Consider the following 14,212-nt stretch of genomic DNA (forward strand, 5'->3'; position numbering starts at 1 on the left):
AGGCGTACATTTTCGGCCTTCTTTTGCCTCGCTGTTTGTTCAAGACGACGACGGAAGGATCGAATGAGGTTGAGACCGAGAGTAAATAAAGCTTTGGCAAATACTTGACGTCAAAAGGTCGGCCGCAACGGGAAGAGAGGAGATATATCGGGTGGATTATGACAGCTTCAAGGAGCTTACTGACGTTGAATAAGACGCTGGCTGTTGAAAATGTTCTGTAAATAATTTTAGGGGCTTATGAGTACTGAGAAGGATAAAAAGTAAAAACAGAAGAGAGGGGAAACGGAGAGAAGACAAAGGGGGATGGATTATGGGGGGGCGAGTCTGCTCTGCCTGCCTATACAATATGTTGATGATTCTCGCAAGTCTTTGCCTCGTCAACTCCAAGTTACGCAACGCAGTCCTTCGTTGGCGGAGACCGCCAAGCGTTCCGGTGGGGCTTTCATGTTAGAGGGCAACGCGTTCCCGGCCTACCTAATTAAGGTAGCGCTCAGCCACGATTGCCCGCCGCTTATTATTTGCGGAGTACGTACTATTAGTAGGGACGTATTGTATTACCTAAGGCATTCGTACCTAAGGTCGTTCTACTCCGGTGTACGGCGTACGGATGGCCACTGCTCTACCTTATGTAGGACATAACGTCTGGTATTGGTATCTATTCTTTTTATATTATTTTTACATGTCCCCGTTTCCTGTATGCATGCGCCCTTCCTTGTGAATGGACTGACTGACTCAGAGACAAAACGTTATCTCCTCCTTCAGTTTTGCTGTTATGGTTTTGTCAGATGAGAGATGGGCCGTCTCGGCACCTCGCCATCCGGCATCATCAAGCTGAAACGTGGCTCGGGGGGTAGCCCGTTGTTTCCCGCCTCGGCTGACACGCCCGGGACCGGACGGGCCTGCGCTCTCTTGACCCGGCTCGTCTGCTGCTTTACCCAGCTGTTGACCGTCCGATATCTCGGCGGCGAGTCCTCGCTCGCTTCCGTGTACATCGTCTCCCTCTGACTATTCCTCTGGCTGGTCCTCTGGCTACTTCTCCGACTTGCCCACGAGAGCCGACCGCCCTTTTGAGACTGCTGCTGCCTGGACTGCCACACCACCGGCGGTGGCCGTAGTCCACTCATCCCCGGGACGATGATGTCCACGTCGCCGAATCCCGACGACAACGACGAGAGCTCACTGACTCGGTTGACTTGGCCGCTCGCAGGATCCAGTAGTGCGCGTGCGTCCGGGGCTTGGCGTGACGTCTCGGAATGATTGTACAACGGCCCGGTGGCGAACGATCGGAACGTCCAATTGACGTCGACGTCGGACGCATTGGCCACGGCGCTCCGGGGCTCGGTCGTGCCAGTCGTAGACGGGCTGGTCCCGACGGGGGCCTGGGGCGATCTGTACGCAAAAGTCGTGCTCGGCTGCGGTGGTTTGGTATTGGCGCCTTGTCCGGAGAACTTCGTTTGAACCCGAAGTGCCCCTCGGCCGGGCTTCTGGTGCACCGGCAGTATCTGGCCTGCCTCGCCTGCCTCGCTGTCTTCGAGATGAAGCCATGTTTGGCCCCACGATTTCTTTTCCGCAGATGCCGCTTGAGGCCCTTTCCCAACGTCCCCAGAGGGACGTCGTTCATGCATTTCTGGTTCCAGGTCCTGCCGTCTCTTTTTATGGACTTTCCGGACGGTTCTCCAGAGCAGCCACACTATAAATCCCATCGATATGAAGGTGCCTTCAATCATCGTCAGCATATTGCTCACCCGGGTTGTTTGGTGTCTGACGCGTTTGGGTTTCTCAGACTTACCGATGGACGCAATGGCAATGAGAGCGTGCTGGGTGGGGACATCCATGGCCCCTTGCCTACTTTGCTCCGCGGGGATTGCCGTGGACCACAGGCCGCTAGAGCTAGCAGGGGACGAGGAAGGTTCGTTCGTTCCCGGTGTAACGGACGAGAAGGATACGGCTGATCTGGACGCTGTTGAATCTGACGGGGAGGGTATGTTGGTATCAGGTGAGAGTGTTGAGAAGAGAACGGGCGAAGTGGGCGCTGTCGCAGGTGATGAGAACGGTACGTTGGTATTAGATGGGAGTGCCGAGAAGAAAACAGGCGAACTGGACGCTGTCACAGATGACGATGGCTCTGTGACAGATGACAATGAATCGGCCACCGATGAGGATGACTCGGCCACGGGTAACGATGGTTCAATCGCGGATGACGATGGCTCAACCGCAGGGGGGGCGGGGGTTTCTATCGAAACAGTTATGCCACCTGTGTCTGATGGGATCTGGAGGCCGATTCAGCAACTCATGTCCCAGGTCTTTCTATCCTAAAACAGATCCATGTCGGCCCACCATATGGCGGGGGATGTAGCAGAGAGAGAGTGTGTACTGACCGTCTGGATGAGAGTCGAGCCCGTCGGTGCAAGGCTGAGTGAGGGTAGGCCAGGGGAAGGTGGGGGCGGTTGGAAGGGGGGCGGCAGTAACGACGGTCTTGATAATGGCGATGCAGGAGGTGGAGGTGAGGGACGTGAGGGAAGTCCAGGAAATACGGGACGGCCGGGACGGCCGGGTCTTCTCCGGTCGTCGTTGTCGTCCCTATTATTCTCGCCTCTATCGTCGTCGCTATCGTCGTCGTCGCTATCGTCGTCGTCGCTATTCTCGTCGTCGCTACTATCGCCGCGGAACACCTGCCTCGCTGTCTTGCGGGCCCTTGCACCACCAATCTCCGCACGTAATACTACGATTCTTGGTTTCCTCGAAGACGGAAAAGAAGGGCGGATTGGGGCGTCAAAGTCGGGGTCGGAGGTAGGATCTGATATATCCTTTCGTACCCGCGGCCATCCCAAGGAAGAGTCTATGCTAGCTGGGGGCGCCGCCCTCTTCCAACCAGCTCGTTGCGTCTCTCGTGGAACAGCTGGTACCATACCTGCACATCGCAGCAGGGTTAGGGACCTCGATTCCCGCTCGAGGACAAAGTATATGAACTCTTAAAAGGTGCTTGACATTGCCTTTGGGGTGGAGACGTTGACGGTACTTGGCGGAGTTGTCGAGCAGGTCAAGAGACTCAAGACGCGGGCAATGTCGTAAAAATACAATGGAAAGGGAAAGATTAGGACAAGGAAAGAATGTTGAAGGGAAAGGAGCCCAACTAGCAGGCTCACTGGAAAGAGATAGGAAAGCAAGGCCGGCCTTGATGACGACAAACCAGGACAACGAATGGAAAAGAAACAGGCCGAGACCTGGCCGTGGTGGTGGAATTACAAATAGGACGAGAAAGGGAAAAAGAGAGGGAAGAACGAAGACAGAGAATCAGATGAGATGACAAGACGATGTCAGGTTGTGCCAGGCCGTCAAAGACTCTCCCACTTCGTAGGTGGATATGCCACATACGCACACGCACACGCACACGCATACATCTGCGGGAACTACCGAGGGTGAGCCCGGTTTCTCGATCTCGAGCCAGGGGAATATCGGGAGCCGGGGCTTTGCCAGACCAGCATCTGCGGCGGATGGGATTGGTTTCGAGATACCTACCCCATTCCATTATTGAGCCCAATATCAAGGGGCTCGCTCGTCTGGAACTACCCTCGCTAGTCAGGTTACACGCACTGACCTTGTTGTGTTTGTTATACCGTAGTACCCTGTCCCACCACCACCAAACCGGCAAGCTGTCAAATGGGACCAGGACAAACTGTGATCCGTGGTCTGGGAAGGGAATAGCGGAAACGTGCACTATATGGGACGAGATGAGACTCTGCGAGACGTGCAAGTGCAAAGGTTTCTGCTGCCAGGTGCTGGGCTCTCGCGTGCCGTGCGGCCTGCATGGGCATCGAGGAGACTAACCCTCGAATGACCGCCCAGTGTTTGGAAGGAGAACAAAACAAAGCATTCCTAATAAGGGGAGGAGTCTGATATGTCATTGATTGTCCAGATCAACCGGAGATGAAGGGAAAAGAGAGAGAGAGATGACCTGGCTGTTGGTATCGTCCATCACAGCCTTTCCCAATCGCCTTGATTGCATCTTCCTGTGAGAAGACGAGAAGCGAACGGGAGGGAGAAGCGTCCCTGCGAAAGGAAGGAAGCACGGGGTGGCCAGAGGTACTCCGTGCATCTGAGGCTCGTGGGAGAGGCCATAGGATGAATACATCGAATATGCGCCACACGGCCGTTTCGCATAAAGCTCCTTCTAAGGTGCTGTCAAGGATTTTCGCAGTTGGATAGGTCGGCCGGCCGTACACTGTTGTTGTTACGGGGAAATGCAGTATTAATTAGCTCTTCCATATCTGTCAAAGACGCCTCATGGACGCCTCAGGGGTTCTGCGTCTCGGCCTGGGACAGAAGGTGTTTCAGGCAGTTGACGACTTTCGTGGTACTGTTTCTGTTTCCAGTGCGACTTTGAGGAAGCGGACTGTGGGGCTGATGGTGATGTGGTTGGTGCTCTCCACCCGCCCCCACTTGCGGTCTGGGACTTTTGTTGGTTGGCCGACTTCGGGAGGCGGGAAGTCTGGGATAATGCCAAGCAGCGACAGCTATCCGTACTCCGACATCACACACTATATGAACACACAAAGTACGCCGAGATACAAAACCACACAAGGGCACCGCCGATTTTCCCAACATCACTCAAAAATATCATAACAAAAGAGCTCTTATGCCTCTTATAAATCCTGCATCGTTTGATTCAGATAAGTATTTACGAAGTAATTGTGCAGCATTCCGATCCAACAAGAACAGTCCGCGAAAGACAGACAAGCGAGCCCGAGGTGTCACCAGGTCGGTCCGGGCAACAATCAACTTGGTAAGACGTACCTACTTCGGGCTCCTCGATAGGACTTCGCAGGTAGGGTATGTGTACGAATGCCTAGAAGATATCATTACTTCGAATTCCGGAGAAATACACCGGGAAGCTTTTGTGGCCGTCTCCACGCGGTCTTCATGCCGCCAACAAGTGAGAAGGTAGAAGAAGAAAGCACAAACAAAGCACGAATAGAAGCACACAGCAAATAATCACGCTTTGCAATGTCCCCAAATGGTACGCCGGCCTGATGGGCCCGGTTTGGTGGAGGTCGAGTTTATACGGAGTCCAGGTAAATGGCTTCAGGTGTTGCGGGATAAATGGCAACACACCAAGTATGTCGTACGTAATGGGGAGTTCGCATCGGACTTTGCGAGGAAATATGGCGCATCTGGAAGCTTCAAGTAAGTGCCTTTGGTAGCAACCAAGGAGAGGGTTATCTCTAGAGTACGGAGTAATTAGAGCAGACGAACAACTTCATTGCTCATAAATACTGGGAACCCTGCCGGAATAGTTGGGCTATGAGGTAGACAGCCTTGTCTTAAGATTCGAGCAAAGAAGCAAAGATTTCAAGGAGCAGAGCAACACATCCTTCATGAAGCTCTGGTGGAGACGGGTGTGGAGCGATAAATAGGCTATTTCCCTCCTTTCCCTCCGGTAAATATCTGTCCGCTATCTCTAAAGTCTCTAGGCAAATAGGAGAGCGGGCAAAAAGACCCCCATTGATAAGTCTAGGCAAGGGGTAGAGCGGCAATTGACTAGTACTTCGTGGAAGCTGGGTGGGCGCCAGTTAAAAAGAAGCGCTAAAAGACGCGAGTAACCACGAGTGAGATGATAATAATGACACGACGGCGTGGAAGGGAGAGCGTGGGATGGCGTGGGACGACTCGGGACGACACGACATACCTAACACATACGGAGGCTACAACGTACATCATGGCCCAAGCTCGGCATGGCGCGCTGCGGAATGGGTCAAGCATATGACTGGGCAATAAGAAATGTCCCGAGGTTTCTCCTAGGTCCTCGGATCTCCACGGCAAATTTTGACACGGAAAGACATGAGTGTGCCAAGAATCCAGGCCAGCAAAAGCCGTCGCCAATGACTTGGGCCGCTCGGTCAGCTACCAACGGGAGGAAAAAAGCGTGAAAAATAAAAACGGGTTGGCGTCGTCCTCCGATCGCTCACCGGGAGGGGGACAACGGAGAAGCAAGTCAATTGATAGCCCTCCAATCCTCCAATCCCGCTTTTCCATTTCGCTTCGTAGTAGGCCTGAATGAAAGAAAAAAAAAAGAAAAAAAAGGAAGAAGAAAAAAAAGTCAATCCATTTCTTTGCTTGGATATTACCACCGTTTCCTTCCCACACTTTCTTTACCTTGGTCCTTGATCTCCCTTCCCTTTCGTTTTCCTCGGGACCTCCGTTCCCATCATACAACGGAAGCCATGGCTTCGTCAACACGAGCCATGAGTTCGCTGCGTGCAGCTCAAAACATCATCGCTCCCAGGGTGATCACTCGCGCTTCGATCGCGACTTCGACATTGGCCCGTCGAGCTTTCACCACCACGAGGCCAACCACGTCCCTGCAAGCGAGACCTAATGCTTCCTCCATCGTCAGATCCGCCACCCTCTCGCGCCAGTTCCAACGCGCCTATGCCGATGCTGCTTCCCAGAAGCGGAAGCCGGGCAAGATTCTCACTACCTTTAAATGGCTTTGGAGGTTGACCTATCTCTCGGCCCTGGGTGCCATTGGCGCCGTGATCTATGCTGTCTATGAGGATCGGAACCCTCAGCCTCAGGTCCAGCCGGATCCTACCAAGAAGACTTTGGTCGTCCTCGGTACGCGCTACATTCTCTTCTTTATGGAATTCACATGGCACCATAGGATAAATGCACACTGGCAGTGGGAGGCACATATGCTACTGTCAGAGTTGTTTCGTGAACAAGAAAAAAAAAGCATGAGAAAACGAGGAATGGAGGGCTAACCTGCGCAATCTTTTAACAGGCACTGGCTGGGGATCTGTCTCTCTTCTGAAGAAGCTCGATACCGAAAACTACAATGTCGTCGTCATCTCGCCCCGAAACTACTTCCTCTTCACGCCGCTCCTCCCATCCTGTACCACCGGCCTTATCGAGCACCGCTCCATCATGGAGCCTGTCCGCTCCATCTTCCAGCACCGCAAGGCCGCCGTCAAGTTCTACGAAGCCGAAGCCTCCTCCGTTGACCCTGACCGGAAGGTCGTCATAATCACGGACAACTCGGAGATCCAAGGTGATACTTCTCAGACCGAGATCCCCTACGACATGCTCGTTGTCGGCGTTGGCGCTGAGAACGCTACATTCGGCATTCCCGGCGTTCGTGAGAACTCGTGCTTCCTCAAGGAGATCGGCGACGCCCAGTTGATCCGCAAGAAGATCATGGACTGCGTCGAAACCGCCGCCTTCAAGGGCCAGACCGAGGAGGAGATCAAGCGCTTGCTGCATATGGTCGTCGTCGGTGGTGGCCCCACCGGTGTCGAATTTGCTGGCGAACTCCAGGACTTCTTCGAGCAGGACATCAAGCGTCTCGTCCCCGAGATTGCCGACCGCTGCAAGGTCACCCTGATCGAGGCCCTGCCCAACGTCTTGCCCTCATTCTCCCGCCAGCTTATCGAGTACACCGAGAACACCTTCAAGGAAGAGAAGATCGACGTCCTGACCAAGACCATGGTCAAGAACGTGAGCGACAAGACCGTAGAGGCCGTTGCCACCCGCCCTGACGGCACCAAGGAGACCATCACCATCCCCTACGGCCTCCTCGTCTGGGCCACCGGCAACGCCGTCCGACCCATCGTCAAGGACCTCATCTCCAAGATCGCCGCCCAGAAGGACTCCCGCCGCGGCCTCGCCGTCAACGAGTACCTCGTCGTCCAGGGTACCCGCGACATCTGGGCCGTCGGCGACTGTGCCGTCGCCGGCTACGCCCCGACCGCCCAGGTCGCGGCTCAGGAGGGCAACTTCCTCGCCCGCCTCTTCAACAACATGGCGAAGACCGAGGCCCTGGAGGCCCGCATCCACGAGCTCAGCTCCAGCCTCAACCTCAAGCCCGGCACCAACTCGGCCGACGCCGCCCGCGAGATCGAGGAGTGCGAGCGCAAGCTCCGCCGCATCAAGGACATCAAGCCCTTCCACTACACCCACCAGGGCAGCCTGGCCTACATTGGCAGCGAGAAGGCCGTTGCCGACGTCAGCTGGTGGAATGGTAACATTGCCAGCCACGGCAGCATGACCTACCTCTTCTGGCGCAGCGCCTATCTATCCATGTGCTTCAGCAGTAAGTTTTCCTTTCTTTTTCTTCCCCTTTGCCCCATGAACCGACTCGTCTCTTCGGCCTGCCCTTTATGCCGGGGAGCAACCACACTCGCCTCCCTTGCCTTGTAACACCCCCAGCTCGCTTGAGAACGCCAGAAAAACTAACCCGTCGTGCAACAGCACGGAATCGCCTGCTCGTCAGTATCGACTGGTTAAAGTCAAAGATGTTTGGTCGCGACATCTCGCGGGAATAACCGACCTATAGTGCGCCTCGCCCTAAAGATACCATGACCGCACTTTTTCTTCTTCTTTTTTTTTTTCTTTCTTCCCTTCCGTTGTATTCTGACGAAGGCGTCTTCGACCACTTCTACATCATCACCTCATACCTTGGTGTCCTGTCTTTTGTTTTTTGTCGGTGTTACAATAGTTAAATCGCCCCGTGTCGGGGTTGGGGTGGGTTAGCCGGTGACTGTTAGGGAATATAGAATATGTCGTAATGCTACCAAATCAACCGCATCAACGCCGTGGGGTGTCATTCATCCTGACTTTCGAGCACTGTCAACAGATCCTTGTCTTGATTGAATCAGGCTATTGAACCAAAACCTGGAATACTACTTGACGGTACTGCATTGGGGGCATGAAATAATCCTGAACAGAATCCAGTACGAAGGTATTCAGGGGGTTTTGCGATAACCTGGGGCAGACGGGGGACGAACAGGTCGGCCACTGAATACATGCAGCTCCTTCAAAAGGCCAACATAGGTCAACATAGCCAAGGGACGCCGTGAGCTCATTAGAAGCAACGCGTCCATCTGGGCTGGGCGTATACGATGGTTACAGTGTATACAGACAGTGCTGCTTCTGATCAACTGATAGCTAAGTGCAAAAGGAACGAGCACCCAAGGTACCAATAATGTGAGGAAGCGGAGCGGAAGAGCTAAAAGAGGAAGAAAAAGACAGCACAGCAGTAGCTCACAAGTCACGGCCAATACATCATCATACCCAGTGGTGAATGCAGGCTGTCGAACATTTTATGTACCATTATGTGAAGAGCGGTCAATGCTTTCCATAAGCCGGTAATGTTCGTATCTGTAGATCGAGAATTTGGTTTCTCTGACAGAAGCAGCAATCTGCGGATGACATTCGTCTACAGACGAGAGAGCTTTCTGCTTGTGCAATGGATCGAGACGGCGCACTCCCGTGGCGCCAATAGTGGACAGTAGAGCGCATTGCCTAGCGGCCTTTCCAGACAGAGAGGGTCCGCCAGTGGGTTGGCGGTTATTTTTCCAGGTTCCAAGTTTAATTATGCAGATGAGAAGCAGCAGAAACGCGGATGATCCCGGCGTTGGTCCGGCGGGACACATCCTCATCGTGCATAAGGTACCTTACTGTACATATCAACTGGTGATCTGGTTAGGAGCAAGTAACAGAAAGCATATTTCGCAGAAGAGTCATGGTCTGTTTGGTCAGCAAGAGAAACATAAAGTATCACACCGTAGGAGGGTATAGGGATTGGTTATTGGATCCGAGTTATCTTTTATTCTGATTCGACCTTACCCGTGAGGCGTTGAGGCGTTGAAATGTAATTACGGTACCTTAGTAAATGCAACTTTGGTCTTCCTTCCTCATGATTACCTTATCCATCAAATGGGCTGACAAATGACAGTGACGTCTCGGCGGAACGTGTCTGGAGCTGATGACCTCGCTAATCATCCAACGGCCTTTTGCACCGGTATTCGTGCTCTGATGGAGACCTTCCGGATAGGTAGGTTGCTTCAAGTTGTTCATACGCAATCCCAGTACTGGGGACTCTTCAGATTAGTCAGGCCCGTTGAAGAGGGATACAACTCCCTGGGATTTTCCGAAGGTCCCCAAACCGGAGGTCCACTAGCGCAAGCCTTGGCAAAGGAGGGCTGCATCTGTAGGAAAACATACATACCATCTATGAAGGAGCCGGCACTGTCGTTAAATAATATATACGTACTGCCCACTCTTTAGGCAACTTTAACGACCCAAGGCGATTCGGCACTGTAAAAGCATGTCATGCTTCACCCACTGAGACAACCCCCAGCCTCGCCCCCACTAAGTGAACCTGTACCTGCGCCTATTCGTATATGTCCAAATAAGGTAGGTAACTCTTAATAAGGGTAGGTAAGTACCTTTCCTGGATATCGATTATCGGTTACTTCTCGTGCGCTGACATTCTACCCAGCAACACCGTAAGAAGAGTCAGAGCGCTATTGTTGTGTGCGAGGTATGTAATTAATTACTGTCCCTACTTTATAGGCCACTATGCTGCTGTTAGCCAGAGGTGCCTTTGATGCTTTGAACACAGTCCCATACATACACTCCCGGGACTTTTAGCGCTGCAATGATTCCTACTAAGGTAATTAATTACCGTGCAACCAGATCAGCCGCAACTGTAACGTAAGCCAACAAGGAACGACAAGGGATCTAAAAAAGGGGGACTGTCAGAAATCCGAACAGTGAAAGCTGTCTAATTGTTCGTCCCTACAATAAGAGAGCAAGCAGCCTTGCTTCAGCTTTTTGTATGCGTGGGCCGTTACAAAAACAGCCATATTATAAGATATCTCTTTCGGCTTGTTCGGCCAAAAAGAGACCGACTTCTCCATTTCGTTATCGTCTGCTATTCAGGTATACGAAATGATTGTTTGGATGGATGAGGTTCGAGCTTATACCTTAGAAGAAGAAGAAGAAGAAGAAGACGAAAAAATCATCTCCCACGTCGTATCGTCCTTTCCCGTCCCCTTTCTCTTTCTTGGCTTTCCAAGCCTGCACCCGACCTGTATCTCCACTTCCGCATACATACATAATCGTATATTGGTACCTCTGCTCCCTGTCACTAGTGTACACACAGAGTCCGTGCCATTCGACGTACAGAGTATGAGTACACTTCCAGCTTGTCAAATAACTTCATGTTGAGTTTGTCTTGTTCTAGAGCAGCCCTGTTAAGACCTCTAATAATATGTTTTCATATTTCTGTGCCTGGGACAGACGAGGGATGCCTGATTAAGGAGACACGAATATGTAGGGAGTACAGAGGGGCTATATAGGACCCATGGGGCCACAATACATTACTGTTAAGATGGAAGTAAAGGTACCCCATACTTCATACGAGAATATAGGTACCAGTTTACTGTACGGTACTTACCTGATTTGAAAGCCCAATCAGTACCAGTACTTCCAGCGTCAATACATTGTACATACGCGACTAAGCGGTCCGAGGCTCCCCATCCTTAGATCCGCTTAGTACGGAGCGGAGGACGCATAGTCTTCCTTCTCCAACGGAACAGTACAGTATTACAACGTACCTTACTTCCTCTCCCCACCGGCTGCATCCCCCCAGCACGACTATCATTTCCCATTGCCAAGCAACGATATCACTGGTCCGCCCGCGAACTCCCTCCCCTGGAGCTCGCATTGCCCCCTTCCCACGGCACCAGCCCCAGAGCACAACGACCACCTAACCTCCCTTTTCTTCCCTCTCCGCCGAGGTCCTTGCCTTCGATTCATTTCTGCATCGACGACGTTGACTGAACGTACGCCAGCGAGCGACCAATTCCTCTTCTCCTCTGTCCCCCCTCGCCGCCCGGCCCTCTTTCGACTTGTTTCCTCGACCCGTCGCATCGCCCATCGCTTTTCCTTTCCGTGTCGTCTTTTCTACCGGTCCATTTCTCTGGTGTCGACAATGAATTCGCAGAGCCACAACGACGTGTCGCCCGAGGCGATGCAGGCGCGCATTCAACAAGCGCGCCGCGAGGCGGAGACTCTCAAGGACAGAATTAAGAGGAAGAAGGATGAGCTTGCCGATACTTCACGTCAGTTTATTTTGTTACTCTTTTGTTGTTGTTCTTGTCGTTCCCTTCTTAGACTCCACCCCCTCCCCAACATCGGGATCGGTTCTCTGCGATGGCCTGATGCGCATGCGGTCGCTGTCTCGATGCCTCGTCATGCCCCCCCACGCAATACAATCCCCCTCCTGTATTCTATTTCAATGGGTACTGACAATTGTTCGGCTGCTCTGTCACAGTGCGAAGCCTCGCCCAGGAAGCCCACGAACAAATCCCTCGAGGTCAGCTTATGAAGGCCAAACGGACTCTGAAAGGTCATCTTGCCAAAATTTACGCAATGCACTGGTCGACGGACCGGAGACATCTCGTCTCTGCCTCGCAAGATGGAAAGCTCATCATCTGGGATGCCTATACCACCAACAAGGTCCACGCCATCCCCCTACGTTCCTCATGGGTCATGACGTGCGCCTACGCTCCGTCGGGCAACTACGTGGCCTGCGGTGGTCTCGACAACATCTGCTCCATCTACAACCTCAACCATCAGCGTGATGGTCCGACCAGGGTCGCCCGCGAGCTTTCTGGTCATGCTGGCTACCTATCATGCTGTCGCTTCATCAATGACAAAAGCATACTGACCTCCTCCGGTGACATGACCTGTATGAAATGGGACATTGAGACGGGCCAGAAAGTCATTGAGTTCGCCGACCACCTCGGCGATGTCATGAGCATCAGTCTCAACCCTACAAATTCCAATACATTCATCTCCGGAGCCTGCGACGCCTTCGCCAAGCTGTGGGATATCCGTGCCGGCAAGGCCGTCCAGACCTTTGCGGGCCACGAGTCCGACATCAACGCTATTCAATTCTTCCCCGACGGTCATTCCTTCGTCACCGGCTCAGACGATGCCACTTGCCGTCTCTTCGATATCCGTGCCGATAGGGAATTGAACCTCTATGGCGTAAGCGCAACCCCCCCCCAACACCCCGGCTCCTTTTCTTTTGTCGTTTTTCTTTGTTTTGTTGGGACCTCTCCCTCTTCTCTCACACACACATCATGCATTCACGTGGCATCGCGCTAACCCGTCACTGGCAGTCGGAATCCATTCTCTGCGGAATTACCTCTGTTGCTACCTCCATTTCAGGGCGGTTATTGTTCGCCGGCTACGACGACTTCGAGTGCAAAGTGTGGGATATTACAAGAGGCGAGAAGGTTGGCTCGCTTGTCGGCCACGAGAATCGCGTCAGCTGCCTGGGTGTCAGCAACGACGGCATTAGTCTGTGCACGGGTTCTTGGGATTCTCTAGTAAGTATACCCAAAATAACTGAGCACCCTCGGATGAGTTATCCCCACGTATATAGTTGGCTAACCAACCAACCACTCTCTCCAGCTCAAAATCTGGGCATACTAAATGTACCGACCGCCCTTGATGATCCTCTCGAGCGATCATTTTCGCGTGTCTGGATAGATCGATTCCAGCTCTGCCACATAATTTCCCAACCCAGATGCCACCCTGTCTATTGCACGAGCACTGGCGCTGCTGGGACGAAGTCACGATACACACCTGCTCATAACCTGTCCTATTTTCTCGTTTGCCCATTTCTCCTCGGGCGGAAGGTTTCCTGATTTATAATGGATGGCTGACGTTGGCGATGCTCTGCGCCGTACCTCTTATTTTTATTCCCCTTGCCTTTTCGCGCATTCCCACCATTACGCCCTACCTACCAACCATCAGGCTCCTACCCTACCGAGTCCCGACGAGCCGCACTCTCGCTGTACGACCTTGATCCTACCAGAGGCTCCTCGACAGCCATAAAACGAACAAAAAAACCGACGTGGGAAACAGAACGGTACTCTATGGACTTGGGAGTTCTGCACCGAGACGGAAATATGTTCGTTGTCGTTCATTTCTCGAGGGCTTCGGCCACCGCGTTTCACCAACACGTGATGCGCAATATCTGGCAGGCTTGCCCCCCATTTTTTTCCTGTTTGTCTGTTTTGTTGTTGCCTTGTTTGGTTTACCGATCTACGCGAGATACACCTTTGATTCTCGTTTATTTTTGCGTTGCGGTAAACGAGAAGACGCCTTCTGTTGGAGACTTGTGGGCGTATCTAATTAGCGATGAGAAGCCTCGACTTTGAGAAAACGATGCGGGTTTTCTTTTTTCGCATAGCGTGTGGTACTCGACCAAGGACAAAAAGTAGGAGTGGGGTTGAAAGAAGCCCGTAAAAGGGAGCTGCCCGATGAGGAGATGTCAGCAAGAGGGCAGCGGCTGTGGGCGACGAATTGCCAGCGAACCGGGAGCCAGGAGATGAAGGATCGGCTTGCTTGTCTT

The 14,212-nt window shown here is 52.7% G+C and overlaps 6 protein-coding genes across 6 annotated transcripts; 4 read left to right on the top strand and 2 right to left on the bottom strand.

Moving 5' to 3' along the window:
* Positions 1–744: 744 nt before the first annotated feature.
* SODALDRAFT_7515 (hypothetical protein) lies at positions 745–3,136 on the bottom strand. Its single transcript, XM_028615647.1, has 3 exons — positions 2,379–3,136; positions 1,790–2,270; positions 745–1,717 (listed from the first exon to the last, which is right to left on the bottom strand). Exons 1-3 carry the CDS (start codon positions 2,907–2,909, stop codon positions 771–773), a joined length of 1,959 nt encoding a protein of 652 aa, XP_028469910.1. The 5' UTR covers positions 2,910–3,136; the 3' UTR covers positions 745–770.
* Positions 3,112–4,055, top strand: SODALDRAFT_7503 (hypothetical protein). Its single transcript, XM_028615646.1, has one exon. The coding sequence runs from the start codon at positions 3,315–3,317 to the stop codon at positions 3,825–3,827; it is 513 nt and encodes a 170-aa protein (XP_028469911.1). The 5' UTR covers positions 3,112–3,314; the 3' UTR covers positions 3,828–4,055.
* Positions 4,056–5,973: 1,918 nt separating this feature from the next.
* On the top strand, positions 5,974–8,584 carry SODALDRAFT_326269 (FAD/NAD(P)-binding domain-containing protein). The gene is made up of 3 exons (XM_028610127.1): positions 5,974–6,615; positions 6,782–8,089; positions 8,248–8,584. Exons 1-3 carry the CDS (start codon positions 6,222–6,224, stop codon positions 8,319–8,321), a joined length of 1,776 nt encoding a protein of 591 aa, XP_028469912.1. The 5' UTR covers positions 5,974–6,221; the 3' UTR covers positions 8,322–8,584.
* A 15-nt stretch (positions 8,585–8,599) lies between these two features.
* Positions 8,600–9,431, bottom strand: SODALDRAFT_354226 (hypothetical protein; the record flags this gene model as incomplete). Its single annotated transcript, XM_028613702.1, has 4 exons — positions 8,600–8,635; positions 8,784–8,884; positions 9,044–9,086; positions 9,186–9,431. 4 exons carry the CDS (start codon positions 9,429–9,431, stop codon positions 8,600–8,602), a joined length of 426 nt encoding a protein of 141 aa, XP_028469913.1.
* Positions 9,432–11,776: 2,345 nt separating this feature from the next.
* SODALDRAFT_267171 (WD domain-containing protein) lies at positions 11,777–13,287 on the top strand (the record flags this gene model as incomplete). The annotated part of the gene is made up of 4 exons (XM_028607533.1): positions 11,777–11,906; positions 12,119–12,837; positions 12,972–13,181; positions 13,267–13,287. The coding sequence occupies 4 exons, from the start codon at positions 11,777–11,779 to the stop codon at positions 13,285–13,287; spliced, it is 1,080 nt and encodes a 359-aa protein (XP_028469914.1).
* Positions 13,288–13,408: 121 nt separating this feature from the next.
* Positions 13,409–14,174, top strand: SODALDRAFT_7573 (hypothetical protein). The gene is made up of 2 exons (XM_028615653.1): positions 13,409–13,611; positions 13,687–14,174. The coding sequence occupies exons 1-2, from the start codon at positions 13,529–13,531 to the stop codon at positions 13,994–13,996; spliced, it is 393 nt and encodes a 130-aa protein (XP_028469915.1). The 5' UTR covers positions 13,409–13,528; the 3' UTR covers positions 13,997–14,174.
* Positions 14,175–14,212: the final 38 nt, after the last annotated feature.

The sequence above is a fragment of the Sodiomyces alkalinus genome (genome assembly GCF_003711515.1).
Source record: "Sodiomyces alkalinus F11 unplaced genomic scaffold SODALscaffold_1, whole genome shotgun sequence".
Classification (NCBI taxonomy): Eukaryota; Fungi; Ascomycota; class Sordariomycetes; order Glomerellales; family Plectosphaerellaceae; genus Sodiomyces; species Sodiomyces alkalinus.

Bases quoted from the DNA above. Each gene is read 5' to 3' on its own strand.
- SODALDRAFT_7515 (XM_028615647.1), bottom strand. From the start codon at position 2,909: ATGGTACCAGCTGTTCCACGAGAGACGCAACGAGCTGGTTGGAAGAGG. The intron at 2,271-2,378 runs GTCAGTACACAC...ATCGGCCTCCAG, and splicing joins GCTCGACTCTCATCCAGACG to ATCCCATCAGACACAGGTGG. The intron at 1,718-1,789 runs GTAAGTCTGAGA...CGATGATTGAAG, and splicing joins CATTGCCATTGCGTCCATCG to GCACCTTCATATCGATGGGA.
- SODALDRAFT_7573 (XM_028615653.1), top strand. From the start codon at position 13,529: ATGCTCTGCGCCGTACCTCTTATTTTTATTCCCCTTGCCTTTTCGCGC. The intron at 13,612-13,686 runs GCTCCTACCCTA...GCTCCTCGACAG, and splicing joins CCCTACCTACCAACCATCAG to CCATAAAACGAACAAAAAAA.
- SODALDRAFT_7503 (XM_028615646.1), top strand. From the start codon at position 3,315: ATGTCAGGTTGTGCCAGGCCGTCAAAGACTCTCCCACTTCGTAGGTGG.
- SODALDRAFT_326269 (XM_028610127.1), top strand. From the start codon at position 6,222: ATGGCTTCGTCAACACGAGCCATGAGTTCGCTGCGTGCAGCTCAAAAC. The intron at 6,616-6,781 runs GTACGCGCTACA...ATCTTTTAACAG, and splicing joins GAAGACTTTGGTCGTCCTCG to GCACTGGCTGGGGATCTGTC. The intron at 8,090-8,247 runs GTAAGTTTTCCT...GTCGTGCAACAG, and splicing joins TCTATCCATGTGCTTCAGCA to CACGGAATCGCCTGCTCGTC.